At 44.6% G+C, this 15,680-nt stretch overlaps 1 protein-coding gene across 1 annotated transcript in view; it reads left to right on the top strand.

Annotated features, from left to right (window-relative positions):
- The window catches only part of LOC139366493 (actin-binding LIM protein 3-like), a 124,505-nt gene that overhangs the window by 102,118 nt on the left and 6,707 nt on the right, over positions 1-15,680 (top strand). The window contains exons 11-14 of the mRNA XM_071104017.1: positions 196-219; positions 4,668-4,800; positions 7,668-7,778; positions 12,634-12,684. Coding sequence (XP_070960118.1) covers positions 196-219; positions 4,668-4,800; positions 7,668-7,778; positions 12,634-12,684 — 319 coding nt within the window. The remainder of the gene's footprint in view (positions 1-195; positions 220-4,667; positions 4,801-7,667; positions 7,779-12,633; positions 12,685-15,680) is intronic.

Below are 15,680 nucleotides of genomic sequence, written 5' to 3'. Positions count from 1 at the left end.
GGAGCTTTCAGGAAATACACCTATATTATTTTATTTTACGTCTTCTCTAAATTCACTGACAGTTGATAAACAAGATAAATAAATATGTTTCTAATATTGATGAACTGAACTGAATCTATTTCCTGAGTTGAGATAATGGTCCATTATGCTTCAGACAATCATTTCTGCTTTCTTTCTCATGTATTTGTTTTACAGTCACCTGGGACTCTCTGTTCTCAGGTTAGTAACCATGTTGTTTTACAGTCACCTGGGACTCTGTTCTCAGGTTAGTAACCTTGTTGTTTTACAGTCACCTGGGACTCTGTTCTCAGGTTAGTAACCTTGTTGTTTTACAGTCACCTGGGACTCTGTTCTCAGGTTAGTAACCTTGTTGTTCTGCAGTCACCTGGGACTCTCTGTTCTCAGGTTAGTAACCTTGTTGTTTTACAGTCACCTGGGACTCTGTTCTCAGGTTAGTAACCTTGTTGTTTTACAGTCACCTGGGACTCTCTGTTCTCAGGTTAGTAACCTTGTTGTTCTGCAGTCACCTGGGACTCTCTGTTCTCAGGTTAGTAACCATGTTGTTTTACAGTCACCTGGGACTCTCTGTTCTCAGGTTAGTAACCTTGTTGGTCTGCAGTCACCTGGGACTCTCTGTTCTCAGGTTAGTAACCTTGTTGTTTTACAGTCACCTGGGACTCTGTTCTCAGGTTAGTAACCTTGTTGTTTTACAGTCTCCTGGGACTCTCTGTTCTCAGGTTAGTAACCTTGTTGTTTTACAGTCACCTGGGACTCTCTGTTCTCAGGTTAGTAACCTTGTTGTTTTACAGTCACCTGGGACTTTCTGTTCTCAGGTTAATAACCTTGTTGTTTTACAGTCACCTGGGACTCTCTGTTCTCAGGTTAGTAACCTTGTTGTTTTACAGTCACCTGGGACTCTGTTCTCAGGTTAGTAACCATGTTGTTTTACAGTCACCTGGGACTCTCTGTTCTCAGGTTAGTAACCTTGTTGTTTTACAGTCACCTGGGACTCTCTGTTCTCAGGTTAGTAACCGTGTTGTTCTGCAGTCACCTGGGACTCTCTGTTCTCAGGTTAGTAACCTTGTTGTTCTGCAGTCACCTGGGACTCTGTTCTCAGGTTAGTAACCTTGTTGTTTTACAGTCACCTGGGACTCTCTGTTCTCAGGTTAGTAACCTTGTTGTTTTACAGTCACCTGGGACTCTGTTCTCAGGTTAGTAACCGTGTTGTTTTACAGTCACCTGGGACTCTGTCCTCAGGTTAGTAACCTTGTTATTTTACAGTCTCCTGGGACTCTCTGTTCTCAGGTTAGTAACCTTGTTGTTTTAAGGTCACCTGGGACTCTCTGTTCTCAGGTTAGTAACCTTGTTGTTCTGCAGTCACCTGGGACTCTCTGTTCTCAGGTTAGTAACCTTGTTCTTTTACAGTCACCTGGGACTCTGTTCTCAGGTTAGTAACCTTGTTGTTTTACAGTCACCTGGGACTCTCTGTTCTCAGGTTAGTAACCTTGTTGTTCTGCAGTCACCTGGGACTCTGTTCTCAGGTTAGTAACCGTGTTGTTCTACAGTCACCTGGGACTCTGTTCTCAGGTTAGTAACCTTGTTGTTTTACGGTCACCTGGGACTCTCTGTTCTCAGGTTAGTAACCTTGTTGTTCTGCAGTCACCTGGGACTCTCTGTTCTCAGGTTATTAACCTTGTTGTTCTGCAGTCACCTGGGACTCTCTGTTCTCAGGTTAGTAACCTTGTTGTTCTGCAGTCACCTGGGACTCTCTGTTCTCAGGTTAGTAACCTTGTTGTTTTACAGTCACCTGGGACTCTGTTCTCAGGTTAGTAACCTTGTTGTTTTACAGTCACCTGGGACTCTCTGTTCTCAGGTTAGTAACCTTGTTGTTTTACAGTCACCTGGGACTCTCTGTTCTCAGGTTAGTAACCTTGTTGTTCTGCAGTCACCTGGGACTCTGTTCTCAGGTTAGTAACCGTGTTGTTCTGCAGTCACCTGGGACTCTGTTCTCAGGTTAGTAACCTTGTTGTTTTACAGTCACCTGGGACTCTCTGTTCTCAGGTTAGTAACCTTGTTGTTCTGCAGTCACCTGGGACTCTCTGTTCTCAGGTTAGTAACCATGTTGTTTCACAGTCACCTGGGACTCTCTGTTCTCAGGTTAGTAACCTTGTTGTTCTGCAGTCACCTGGGACTCTCTGTTCTCAGGTTAGTAACCATGTTGTTTTACAGTCACCTGGGACTCTCTGTTCTCAGGTTAGTAACCTTGTTGTTTTACAGTCACCTGGGACTCTCTGTTCTCAGGTTAGTAACCTTGTTGTTCTGCAGTCACCTGGGACTCTCTGTTCTCAGGTTAGTAACCTTGTTGTTCTGCAGTCACCTGGGACTCTCTGTTCTCAGGTTAGTAACCTTGTTGTTTTACAGTCACCTGGGACTCTGTTCTCATGTTAGTAACCTTGTTGTTTTACAGTCACCTGGGACTCTCTGTTCTCAGGTTAGTAACCTTGTTGTTTTACAGTCACCTGGGACTCTCTGTTCTCAGGTTAGTAACCTTGTTGTTTTACAGTCACCTGGGACTATGTTCTCAGGTTAGTAACCTTGTTGTTTTACAGTCACCTGGGACTCTGTTCTCAGGTTAGTAACCTTGTTGTTTTACAGTCACCAGGGACTCTCTGTTCTCAGGTTAGTAACCATGTTGTTTTACAGTCACCTGGGACTCTCTGTTCTCAGGTTAGTAACCTTGTTGTTCTGCAGTCACCTGGGACTCTCTGTTCTCAGGTTAGTAACCATGTTGTTTTACAGTCACCTGGGACTCTCTGTTCTCAGGTTAGTAACCTTGTTGTTTTACAGTCACCTGGGACTCTCTGTTCTCAGGTTAGTAACCTTGTTGTTTTACGGTCACCTGGGACTCTCTGTTCTCAGGTTAGTAACCTTGTTGTTCTGCAGTCACCTGGGACTCTCTGTTCTCAGGTTAGTAAACTTGTTATTTTACAGTCACCTGGGACTCTGTTCTCAGGTTAGTAACCTTGTTGTTTTACAGTCACCTGGGACTCTCTGTTCTCAGGTTAGTAACCTTGTTGTTCTGCAGTCACCTGGGACTCTCTGTTCTCAGGTTAGTAACCTTGTTGTTCTGCAGTCACCTGGGACTCTCTGTTCTCAGGTTAGTAACCTTGTTGTTTTACAGTCACCTGGGACTCTGTTCTCAGGTTAGTAACCTTGTTGTTTTACAGTCACCTGGGACTCTCTGTTCTCAGGTTAGTAACCTTGTTGTTCTGCAGTCACCTGGGACTCTGTTCTCAGGTTAGTAACCGTGTTGTTCTGCAGTCACCTGGGACTCTGTTCTCAGGTTAGTAACCTTGTTGTTTTACAGTCACCTGGGACTCTCTGTTCTCAGGTTAGTAACCTTGTTGTTCTGCAGTCACCTGGGACTCTCTGTTCTCAGGTTAGTAACCATGTTGTTTCACAGTCACCTGGGACTCTCTGTTCTCAGGTTAGTAACCTTGTTGTTCTGCAGTCACCTGGGACTCTCTGTTCTCAGGTTAGTAACCATGTTGTTTTACAGTCACCTGGGACTCTCTGTTCTCAGGTTAGTAACCTTGTTGTTTTACAGTCACCTGGGACTCTCTGTTCTCAGGTTAGTAACCTTGTTGTTCTGCAGTCACCTGGGACTCTCTGTTCTCAGGTTAGTAACCTTGTTGTTTTACAGTCACCTGGGACTCTCTGTTCTCAGGTTAGTAACCTTGTTGTTCTGCAGTCACCTGGGACTCTCTGTTCTCAGGTTAGTAACCTTGTTGTTCTGCAGTCACCTGGGACTCTCTGTTCTCAGGTTAGTAACCTTGTTGTTTTACAGTCACCTGGGACTCTGTTCTCAGGTTAGTAACCTTGTTGTTTTACAGTCACCTGGGACTCTCTGTTCTCAGGTTAGTAACCTTGTTGTTTTACAGTCACCTGGGACTCTCTGTTCTCAGGTTAGTAACCTTGTTGTTCTGCAGTCACCTGGGACTCTGTTCTCAGGTTAGTAACCGTGTTGTTCTACAGTCACCTGGGACTCTGTTCTCAGGTTAGTAACCTTGTTGTTTTACAGTCACCTGGGACTCTCTGTTCTCAGGTTAGTAACCTTGTTGTTCTGCAGTCACCTGGGACTCTCTGTTCTCAGGTTAGTAACCTTGTTGTTTTACAGTCACCTGGGACTCTCTGTTCTCAGGTTAGTAACCTTGTTGTTTTACAGTCACCTGGGACTCTCTGTTCTCAGGTTAGTAACCTTGTTGTTTTACAGTCACCTGGGACTCTGTTCTCAGGTTAGTAACTGTGTTGTTTTAAAGTCACCTGGGACTCCCCCCTCTCCCCCACTCTGTCATCCCCCCTCTCCCCAACTCTCTCATCCCCCCTCTCCCCAAATCTCTCATCCCCCCTCTCCACCACTCTGTCATCCCCCCTCTCCCCCACTCTTTCATCCCCCCTCTCCCCCACTCTGTCATCCCCCCTCTCCCCCACTCTGTCATCCCCCCTCTCCCCCTCTCTGTCATCCCCCCTCGCCCCAACTCTCTCATTCCCCCTCTCCCCCACTCTGTCATTCCCCCTCTCCCCCACTCTGTCATCCCCCCTCTCCCCCACTCTGTCATCCCCCAACTCTCTCAACTCCCCTCCCCCTCTTCTCCCTCTCCCTTTAGAAGCTGTATTACAATATAGACAAGAGACAGAGACAGTGTTCCAGCCCTGCCTACATGGACGGCTCTCCCTCCTTCAGCCGCCAAGCCATGTCTCCCATCACACCTCGCTCACCGCAGCACTATGGACACCCTGGTGAGTCACACACACACCAAGCCATGTCTCCCATCATGCCTCGCTCACCGCAGCACTATAGACACCCTGGTGAGTCACACACACACCAAGCCATGTCTCCCATCACGCCTCGCTCACCGCAGCACTATAGACACCCTGGTGAGTCACACACACACCAAGCCATGTCTCCCATCACACCTCGCTCACCGCAGCACTATGGACACCCTGGTGAGTCACACACACCAAGCCATGTCTCCCATCACGCCTCGCTCACCGCAGCACTATGGACACCCTGGTGAGTCACACACACCAAGCCATGTCTCCCATCACACCTCGCTCACCGCAGCACTATGGACACCCTGGTGAGTCACACACACACCAAGCCATGTCTCCCATCATGCCTCGCTCACCGCAGCACTATAGACACCCTGGTGAGTCACACACACACCAAGCCATGTCTCCCATCACGCCTCGCTCACCGCAGCACTATGGACACCCTGGTGAGTCACACACACCAAGCCATGTCTCCCATCACACCTCGCTCACCGCAGCACTATGGACACCCTGGTGAGTCACACACACACCAAGCCATGTCTCCCATCACACCTCGCTCACCGCAGCACTATGGACACCCTGGTGAGTCACACACACACCAAGCCATGTCTCCCATCATGCCTCGCTCACCGCAGCACTATATACACCCTGGTGAGTCACACACACACCAAGCCATGTCTCCCATCACGCCTCGCTCACCGCAACACTATGGACACCCTGGTGAGTCACACACACCAAGCCATGTCTCCCATCACACCTCGCTAACCGCAGCACTATGGACACCCTGGTGAGTCACACACACACCAAGCCATGTCTCCCATCATGCCTCGCTCACCGCAGCACTATAGACACTCTGGTGAGTCACACACACACCAAGCCATGTCTCCCATCACGCCTCGCTCACCGCAGCACTATGGACACCCTGGTGAGTCACACACACCAAGCCATGTCTCCCATCACGCCTCGCTCACCGCAGCACTATGGACACCCTGGTGAGTCACACACACCAGGCCATGTCTCCCATCACGCCTCGCTCACCGCAGCACTATGGACACCCTGGTGAGTCACACACACACCAAGCCATGTCTCCCATCACACCTCGCTAACCGCAGCACTATGGACACCCTGGTGAGTCACACACACACCAAGCCATGTCTCCCATCATGCCTCGCTCACCGCAGCACTATAGACACTCTGGTGAGTCACACACACACCAAGCCATGTCTCCCATCACGCCTCGCTCACCGCAGCACTATGGACACCCTGGTGAGTCACACACACCAAGCCATGTCTCCCATCACGCCTCGCTCACCGCAGCACTATGGACACCCTGGTGAGTCACACACACACCAAGCCATGTCTCCCATCACGCCTCGCTCACCGCAGCACTATGGACACCCTGGTGAGTCACACACACCAAGCCATGTCTCCCATCACGCCTCGCTCACCGCTGCACTATGGACACACTGGTGAGTCACACACACCAAGCCATGTCTCCCATCACGCCTCGCTCACCGCTGCACTATGGACACACTGGTGAGTCACACACACGCACGCACACACCAATCAACCAATCAATCAACCTTTCAGTCCATGAAATCGTATTGGTGTAGTGTTGTTAACCAAACATTCAAGAGCAGGAGGGTCTAGCCTCAGGTCGCTGTTAAGCACTCTGGAACAAATCTGTTTCTGAAATAGTTGTACAAATACATTCCTCCTCTTTCTTTCCATCTCCTTCCCTTTCTGGCCACTGACAGTAAAAGCAATAGATGTACAGTGCCTTCGCATTCAGATCCCTTGACTTTTTACACATTTTGTTATGTTACAGCCTTATTCTAAAATATATTAAATAGTTTTTTCCCTCATCAATCTACACACAATACCCTATATTGACAAAGCAATTTTTTTTTTTTTTGAAATGTTTGCAAATGTATAAATGTACAAATAACTGAAATATTACATTTACATAAGTATTCAGACCCTTTACTCAGTACTTTGTTGAAGCACCTTTGGCAGCGATTACAGCATTGATTCTTCTTGGGTATGACACTACAAGCTTGGCACACCTGTATTTGGGGAGTTTCTCCCATTCTTCTCTGCAGATCCTCTCAAGCTCTGTCAGGTTGGATGGGGAGCGTTGCTGCACAGCTATTTTCAGGTCTCTCCAGAGATGTTATATCGGGTTCAAGTCCAGGCTCTGGCTGGACCACTCAAGGACATTGTAAGACTTGTCCCAAAGCCACTCCTGCGTTGTCTTGGCTGTGTATTAGGGTTGTTGTCCTGTTGGAAGGGGAACGTTCTCCCCGGACTCCAATCAAATTGTAGAAACATATCAAGAATGATCAATGGAACAGGATGCACCTGAGCTGAATTTCGAGTCTCATAGCAAAGGGTCTGAATACTTATGTAAATAAGGTATTTCTGTTTTGTTTTTTTTAATAGATTTGCAAATATTTCTAAAAATCCGTTTTCGCTTTGTCAATATGGGGTATTGTGTGTAGATTGCTGAGGATTTATGTTTTATTTAATCCATTTTAGAATAAGGCTGTAACTTAACAAAATGTGCAAAAAGTCAAAGGGTCTGAATACTTTCCGAATGCACTGTATCTTCCACCATGTGACAGTTAATGCATTTAAAAGCAGTGACTAGCAGGGGGAGGAAGCTTGTACCGTTCCTTCTAGCTTCCTGTGCTAAGATGGTCCAGTATGCCTTTCCTCAATGCTGCAGCCACTGTTGATCACCTTTTCCTTTGGTTCTGATTGGTTGGGAGGGACTGGATGGCAGGACAAAGCCCTTTCTTCATGCTCATGTTTCCTTTGCTGTGATTGGCTAGTGCTGGCTGCAGGCTCTGAGAGTGGCAGGAGCTCACCCTATTACGGCTCGCTGGAGGGGCGGCCTAGTACTCCTACCACATACCACGCCCCAAAGCATTTCCATGTACCAGGTAGGACCACACTTCAACTGTGCCCCAGTGGCCCCCTATTCTCTATGGAAGTGCAATATATTTGGAATAGGGTGCCATTTGGGACGTGCCCTCTTCATCTCCTCATCTTTCCATCTTCTCGTCATCACCTCATCTTTCCCTTGTATCTTCATCTCCTCATCTTTCCATCTTCTCTTCATCACCTCATCTTTCCCTCATATCTTCATCTCCTCATCTTTCCATCTTCTCTTCATCTCCTTATCTTTCCATCGTATCTTCATCTCCTTATCTTTCCATCTTATCTTCATCTCCTCATCTTTCCATCTTCTCTTCATCACCTCATCTTTCCATCTTCTCTTCATCACCTCATCTTTCCATCTTCTCGTCATCACCTCATCTTTCCATCTTTTAATAATCTCCTCATCTTTCCATCTTCTCTTCGTCACCTCATCTTTCCATCTTCTCGTCATCACCTCATCTTTCCATCTTTTCATCATGTCCTCATCTTTCCATTACCTCATCTTTCCATCTTTTAATCATCTCCTCATCTTTCCATCTTCTCTTTATCTCCTCATCTTTCCATCTTCTCGTCATCACCTCATCTTTCCATCGTTTAATCATCTCCTCATCTTTCCATCTTCTCTTCATCACCTCATCTTTCCAACTTCTCTTCATCACCTCAACTTTCCATCTTCTCTTCATCTCCACATCTTTCCATCTTCTCATCATCACCTCATCTTTCCATCTTTTCATCGTGTCCTCATCTTTCCATCTTTTAATCATCTCCTCATCTTTCCATCTTCTCTTCATCACCTCATCTTTCCATCTTCTCGTCATCACCTCATCTTTCCATCTTTTCGTCATGTCCTCATCTTTCCATCTTCTCTTCATCTCCTCATCTTTCCATCTTCTCATCATCACCTCATCTTTCGATCTTTTCATCATGTCCTCATCTTTCCATCACCTCATCTCTCCATCTTCTCTTCATCTCCTCATCTTTCCATCTTCTCGTCATCACCTCATCTTTCCATCTTTTAATCATCTCATCTTTCCAACTTCTCTTCATCACCTCATCTTTCCATCTTCTCTTCATCTCCTCATCTTTCCATCTTATCTTCATCTCCTCATCTTTCCATCTTATCTTCATCTCCTCATCTTTACATCTTCTCTTCATCACCTCATCTTTCCATCTTCTCTTCATCTCCTCATCTTTCCATCTTCTCGTCATCACCTCATCTTTCCATCTTTTAATCATCTCCTCATCTTTCCATCTTCTCTTCATCTCCTCATCTTTCCATCTCATCTTCATCTCCTCATCTTTCCATCTTCTCTTCATCACCTCATCTTTCCATCTTCTCTTCATCTCCTCATCTTTCCATCTTCTCGTCATCACCTCATCTTTCCATCTTTTAATCATCTCCTCATCTTTCCATCTTCTCTTCATCTCCTCATCTTTCCATCTCATCTTCATCTCCTCATCTTTCCATCTTCTCTTCATCACCTCATCTTTCCATCTTCTCTTCATCTCCTCATCTTTCCATCTTCTCGTCATCACCTCATCTTTCCATATTTTCATCATGTCCTCATCTTTCCATTACCTCATCTTTCCATCTTTTAATCATCTCCTCATCTTTCCATCTTCTCTTGATCTCCACATCTTTCCATCTTCTCATCATCACCTCATCTTTCCATCTTTTCATCCATCTCCTCATCTTTCCATCTTCTCTTCATCACCTCATCTTTCCAACTTCTCTTCATCACCTCATCTTTCCATCTTCTCGTCATCACCTCATCTTTCCATCTTTTCGTCATGTCCTCATCTTTCCATCTTCTCTTCATCACCTCATCTTTCCATCTTCTCTTCATCTCCTCATCTTTCCATCTTCTCATCATCACCTCATCTTTCCATCTTTTCATCATGTCCTCATCTTTCCATCACCTCATCTTTCCATCTTTTAATCATCTCATCTTTCCATCTTCTCTTCATCTCCTCATCTTTCCATCTTCTCTTCATCACCTCATCTTTCCATCTTCTCTTCATCACCTCATCTTTCCATCACCTCATCGCTCCATCTTCTCTTCATCTCCTCATCTTTCCATCTTCTCGTCATCACCTCATCTTTCCATCTTCTCTTCATCACCTCCTCTTTCCATCTTCTCTTCATCACCTCAACTTTCCATCTTCTCTTCATCTCCACATCTCTCCATCTTCTCATCATTACCTAATCTTTCCAACTTTTCATCGCGTCCTCATCTTTCCATCTTATCGTCATCTCCTCATCTTTCAATCTCATCTTCATCTCCTCATCTTTCCATCTTCTCTTCATCACCTCATCTTTCCATCTTCTCTTCATCTCCTCATCTTTCCATCTTCTCGTCATCACCTCATCTTTCCATCTTTTAATCATCTCCTCATCTCTCCATCTTCTCTTCATCTCCTCGTCTTTCCATCTCATCTTCATCTCCTCATCTTTCCATCTTCTCTTCATCACCTCATCTTTCCATCTTCTCTTCATCTCCTCATCTTTCCATCTTCTCGTCATCACCTCATCTTTCCATCTTTTCATCATGTCCTCATCTTTCCATTACCTCATCTTTCCATCTTTTAATCATCTCCTCATCTTTCCATCTTCTCGTCATCACCTTATCTTTCCATCTTTTAATCATCTCATCTTTCCATCTTCTCTTCATCACCTCATCTTTCCATCTTCTCTTCATCTCCTCATCTTTCCATATTCTCTTCATCTCCTCATCTTTCCATCTTCTCTTCATCACCTCATCTTTCCATGTTCTCTTCATCACCTCATCTTTCCATCACCTAATATTTCCATCTTTTAATCATCTCCTCATCTTTTCATCTTCTCTTCATCGCCTCATCTTTCCATCTTCTCTTCATTACCTCATCTTTCCATCTTTTCATTGCGTCCTCATCTTTCCATCTTATCTTCATCTCCTCATCTTTCCATCTTATCTTCATCTCCTCATCTTTCCATCTTCTCTTCATCACCTCATCTTTCCATCTTCTCTTCATCTCCTCATCTTTCCATCTTCTCGTCATCACCTCATATTTCCATCTTTTCATCATGTCCTCATCTTTCCATTACCTCATCTTTCCATCTTTTAATCATCTCATCTTTCCATCTTCTCGTCATCACCTTATCTTTCCATCTTTTAATCATCTCATCTTTCCATCTTCTCTTCATCACCTCATCTTTCCATCTTCTCTTCATCTCCTCAACTTTCCATCTTCTCTTCATCACCTCATCTTTCCATCACCTCATATTTCCATCTTTTAATCATCTCCTCATCTTTTCATCTTCTCTTCATCGCCTCATCTTTCCATCTTCTCTTCATCAACTCATCTTTCCATCAACACCTCATCTTTTCATCATGTCCTAATCTTTCCATCACCTCATCTTTCCATCTTTTAATCATCTCCTCATCTTTCCATCTTCTCTTCATCGTCTCATCTTTCCATCTTCTCTTCATCACCTTATCTTTCCATCTTCTCATCAACACCTCATCTTTTCATCATGTCCTCATCTTTCCATCACCTCATATTTCCATCTTCTCTTCATCACCTCATCTTTCCATCTTCTCTTCATCACCTCATCTTTCTATCTTCTCTTCATCACCTCATCTTTCCATCTTCTCTTCATCACCTAATCTTTCCATCTTTTCTTCATCTCCTCGTCTTTCCATATTTTCATCTTTCCATCTTTTCATCATGTCCTCATCTTTCCATCACCTCATCTTTCCATCTTTTAATCATCTCCTAATCTTTCCATCTTCTCTTCATCTCCTCATCTTTCCATCTTCTCTTCATCACCTCAACTTTCCATCTTCTCTTCATCTCCACATCTTTCCATCTTCTCATCATTACCTCATCTTTCCATCTTTTCATCGTGTCCTCATCTTTCCATCTTCTCTTCATCACCTCATCTTTCCATCTTCTCTTCATCACCTCATCTTTCCATCTTCTCGTCATCACCTCATCTTTCCATCTTTTCATCATGTCCTCATCTTTCCATCTTCTCTTCATCACCTCATCTTTCCATCTTCTCTTAATCTCCTAATCTTTCCATCTTCTCTTCATCACCTCATATTTCCATCTTCTCTTCATCATCTCATCTTTCCATCTTCTCTTCATCACCTCATATTTCCATCACCTCATCTTTCCATCTTTGAATCATCTCCTCATCTTTCCATCTTCTCTTCATCACCTCATCTTTCCATCTTTTAATCATCTCCTCATCTTTCCATATTCTCTTCATCACCTCATCTTTCCATCTTCTCTTCATCACCTAATCTTTCCATCTTCTCTTCATCTCCTCAACTTTCCATATTCTCATCTTTCCATCTTCTCTTCATCACCTTATCTTTCCATCACCTCATCTTTCCATCTTTTAATCATCTCCTCATCTTTCCATCTTCTCTTCATCACCTTATCTTTCCATCACCTCATCTTTCCATCTTTTAATCATCTCCTCATCTTTGCATCTTCTCTTCATCTCCTCATCTTTCCATATTCTCATCTTTCCATCTTCTCTTCATCACCTTATCTTTCCATCACCTCATCTTTCCATCTTTTAATCATCTCCTCATCTTTCCATCTTCTCTTCATCACCTCATCTTTCCATCTTCTCTTCATCACCTCATCTTTCCATCTTATCTTCTCCACTTCTGCTCCTCCTCTATTTGTATATTTCCTCAAACTCTCTTGTTATCAGCTACGGTCGCTATGGTTCGGTATAGCTCTTCCCTTTACCTCCTGCTACCCTTCATTTCCTCCCTCACTCCTCCATGTTTCACATCAATCTTCTCCCTTCTCTCTCTTTCTCCCCTCCCTCTCTCCTCCCTCCCTCTCTTTCTCCAGCCTCAGGTCAACCCAACATCTACAGCAAACCTCCCATCTATAAGAGAACGGGTACAGTGGCTTAGCCCCGCCTTATCCTGGCTGTTGTCCCATCAGTGACTGATTGATGTTTTCCGTAGCCAATAGTTTATGGTATAGGGTTTTAGCCCCGCTCTTTAGTCTGCCTGTCTTCCTATCAGTATAGTAGCCCTTAGTATTGTGCTTGTAGGGTTAGTTCAGGTCTCTTATGAGACCACAGTGGTAGATGAAGGGTTAGTTCAGGCCTCTTATGAGACCACAGTGGTAGATAAAGGGTTAGTTCAGGTCTCTTATGAGACCACAGTGGTAGATGAAGGGTTAGTTCAGGCCTCCTATGAGACCACAGTGGTAGATGAAGGGTTAGTTCAGGCCTCTTATGAGACCACAGTGGTAGATAAAGGGTTAGTTCAAGTCTCTTATGAGACCACAGTGGTAGATGAAGGGTTAGTTCAGGCCTCCTATGAGACCACAGTGGTAGATGAAGGGTTAGTTCAGGCCTCTTATGAGACCACAGTGGTAGATAAAGGGTTAGTTCAGGTCTCTTATGAGACCACAGTGGTAGATGAAGGGTTAGTTCATGCCTCTTATGAGACCACAGTGGTAGATGAAGGGTTAGTTCAAGTCTCAGTGGGACCTAGCTTCGCTCATCTAGTTTAGAATGAAACCAAACCACTAGTTACTGTGGTGTAAGTGTGTGTGTGTGTTACTGTGGTGTGTGTGTGTTACTGTGGTGTGTGTGTGTTACTGTGGTGTGTGTGTGTTACTGTGGTGTGTGTACTGTGGTGTATGTTACTGTGGTGTATGTTACTGTGGTGTGTGTGTGTGTGTGTTACTGTGGTGTGTGTGTTACTGTGGTGTGTGTGTACTGTGGTGTGTGTGTGTGTACTGTGGTGTGTGTGTTATCATGCTATAAGGGTATTATAGAACAGTGCATCACAGGCGTGTGGTTATGGTGTGTTATGAATGAGGGTCAGGAGTTGTTCTTAGTCAGGTCACATGGTTATGGAAATAGGACACACTCCAGGGAGAGGGAGTGGGAGGGGGAGAAGGATTGAGAGGGAGAGGGAGGGAGGGAGGGAGGGAGGGAGGGAGGGAGGGAGGGAGGGAGGGAGGGAGGGAGGGAGGGAGGGAGGGAGAATATTAGCATAATCAGCAGTATTATTCAGTACACTCTAGTGATATTGATCCCTCATATTGTTCTGTGATTCTGTTCAATAGAGGACATGTGTTGGACACTAGAGGAGACATGGGCTCATAGACCACAGGCCTGTTATGTGCTCATTAGTCCTTTGATAGCTACATGGAACAGATACTATGATATATGACTCACTTGTGGATATAGGTTAGATAAATAAATAGTGATTAGGACTCATGGTATTGTAGGGTTGACTTAAAGCATTTCGCTACACTCGCAATAACATCTGCTAATCATGTGTATGTGACCAATAACATCTGCTAACCATGTATATGTGACCAATAACATCTGCTAACCATGTGAATGTGACCAATAACATCTGCTAACCATGTGTATGTGACCAATAACATCTGCTAACCATGTGTATGTGACCAATACATTTTGATTTAGGGTGGTTAGTGGTAGTGTTGTATCTCTGAGTTCTGTTATCTTCCATGTTGGTAACATAGGGACTTGGGATGCCAGTAATATCTCTCTTTTCTTTTTCTCTTTCTTCCTTTCATGGTTTCTGATCACTTTAATTCACTTCCCTCCTTCACTCTTTTCCCTGATGAACTAACTCACCTCTGTAAGTACCTTCCTCCTCTCTGTCTGTCTGCTGTCTGTCTATTTTCCCGTCTATTGGTCCCTCAACCGGTCTGTTTTCCGTCAACATATCTGTCAACCTGTCTGCCTTGCTATCTTCTGTCTCCATGTCCACCCAGTCTATAAACTCTGATCGTCCATTTCTACAAGAAGCCGTTATCTATTGTGGGAAGCTTCCAGACTCACTGTGTAAATAATTCCTCTGTCTAAGCTTTTCAAGTGTGTTTAGTGTCTGTCTGTGTGAGTAAGAGTCAATCACTCCCTGTTTACACACTCCCCGTGTGTAAAGACCTGTCTGTCTATACCAGCTGACTATCTATCTTCTCTGTCTGTCTATACCAGCTGACTATCTATCTCCTCTGTCTGTACCAGATGACTATCTATCTCCTCTGTCTGTACCAGATGACTATCTATCTCCTCTGTCTGTACCAGATGACTATCTATCTCCTCTGTCTGTACCAGATGACTATCTATCTCCTCTGTCTGTACCAGATGACTATCTATCTCCTCTGTCTGTACCAGATGACTATCTATCTCCTCTGTCTGTACCAGATGACTATCTATCTCCTCTGTCTGTACCAGATGACTATCTATCTCCTCTGTCTGTACCAGATGACTATCTATCTCCTCTGTCTGTACCAGATGACTGTCTATATCCTCTGTCTGTACCAGCTGACTGTCTATCTCCTCTGTCTATACCAGCTGACTACCTATTTTACCTGTCTGTCTGTACCAGCTGACTATCTATCTCCTCTGTTTGTCTATACCAGATGACTATCTATCTCCTCTGTCTGTACCAGCTGACTACCTATTTTACCTGTCTGTCTGTACCAGCTGACTACCTATTTTACCTGTCTGTCTGTACCAGCTGACTGTCTATCTCCTCTGTCTGTACCAGCTGACTACCTATTTTACCTGTCTGTCTGTACCAGCTGACTACCTATTTTACCTGTCTGTCTGTACCAGCTGACTGTCTATCTCCTCTGTCTGTACCAGCTGACCATCTATCTCCTCTGTCTGTCTATACCAGATGACTATCTATCTCCTCTGTCTGTACCAGCTGACCATCTATCTCCTCTGTCTGTCTATACCAGATGACTATCTATCTCCTCTGTCTGTACCAGCTGACCATCTATCTCACCTGTCTGTCTGTACCAGATTACTATCTATCTCCTCTGTCTGTCTGTACCAGATGACTATCTATCTCCTCTGTTTGTCTATACCAGATGACTATCTATCTCCTCTGTCT

The sequence above is a fragment of the Oncorhynchus clarkii genome, chromosome 14, assembly GCF_045791955.1.
Source record: "Oncorhynchus clarkii lewisi isolate Uvic-CL-2024 chromosome 14, UVic_Ocla_1.0, whole genome shotgun sequence".
Classification (NCBI taxonomy): Eukaryota; Metazoa; Chordata; class Actinopteri; order Salmoniformes; family Salmonidae; genus Oncorhynchus; species Oncorhynchus clarkii.
Note: the sequence above shows the minus strand (reverse complement) of the source record. Positions and strands in the feature narration are given on the sequence as shown.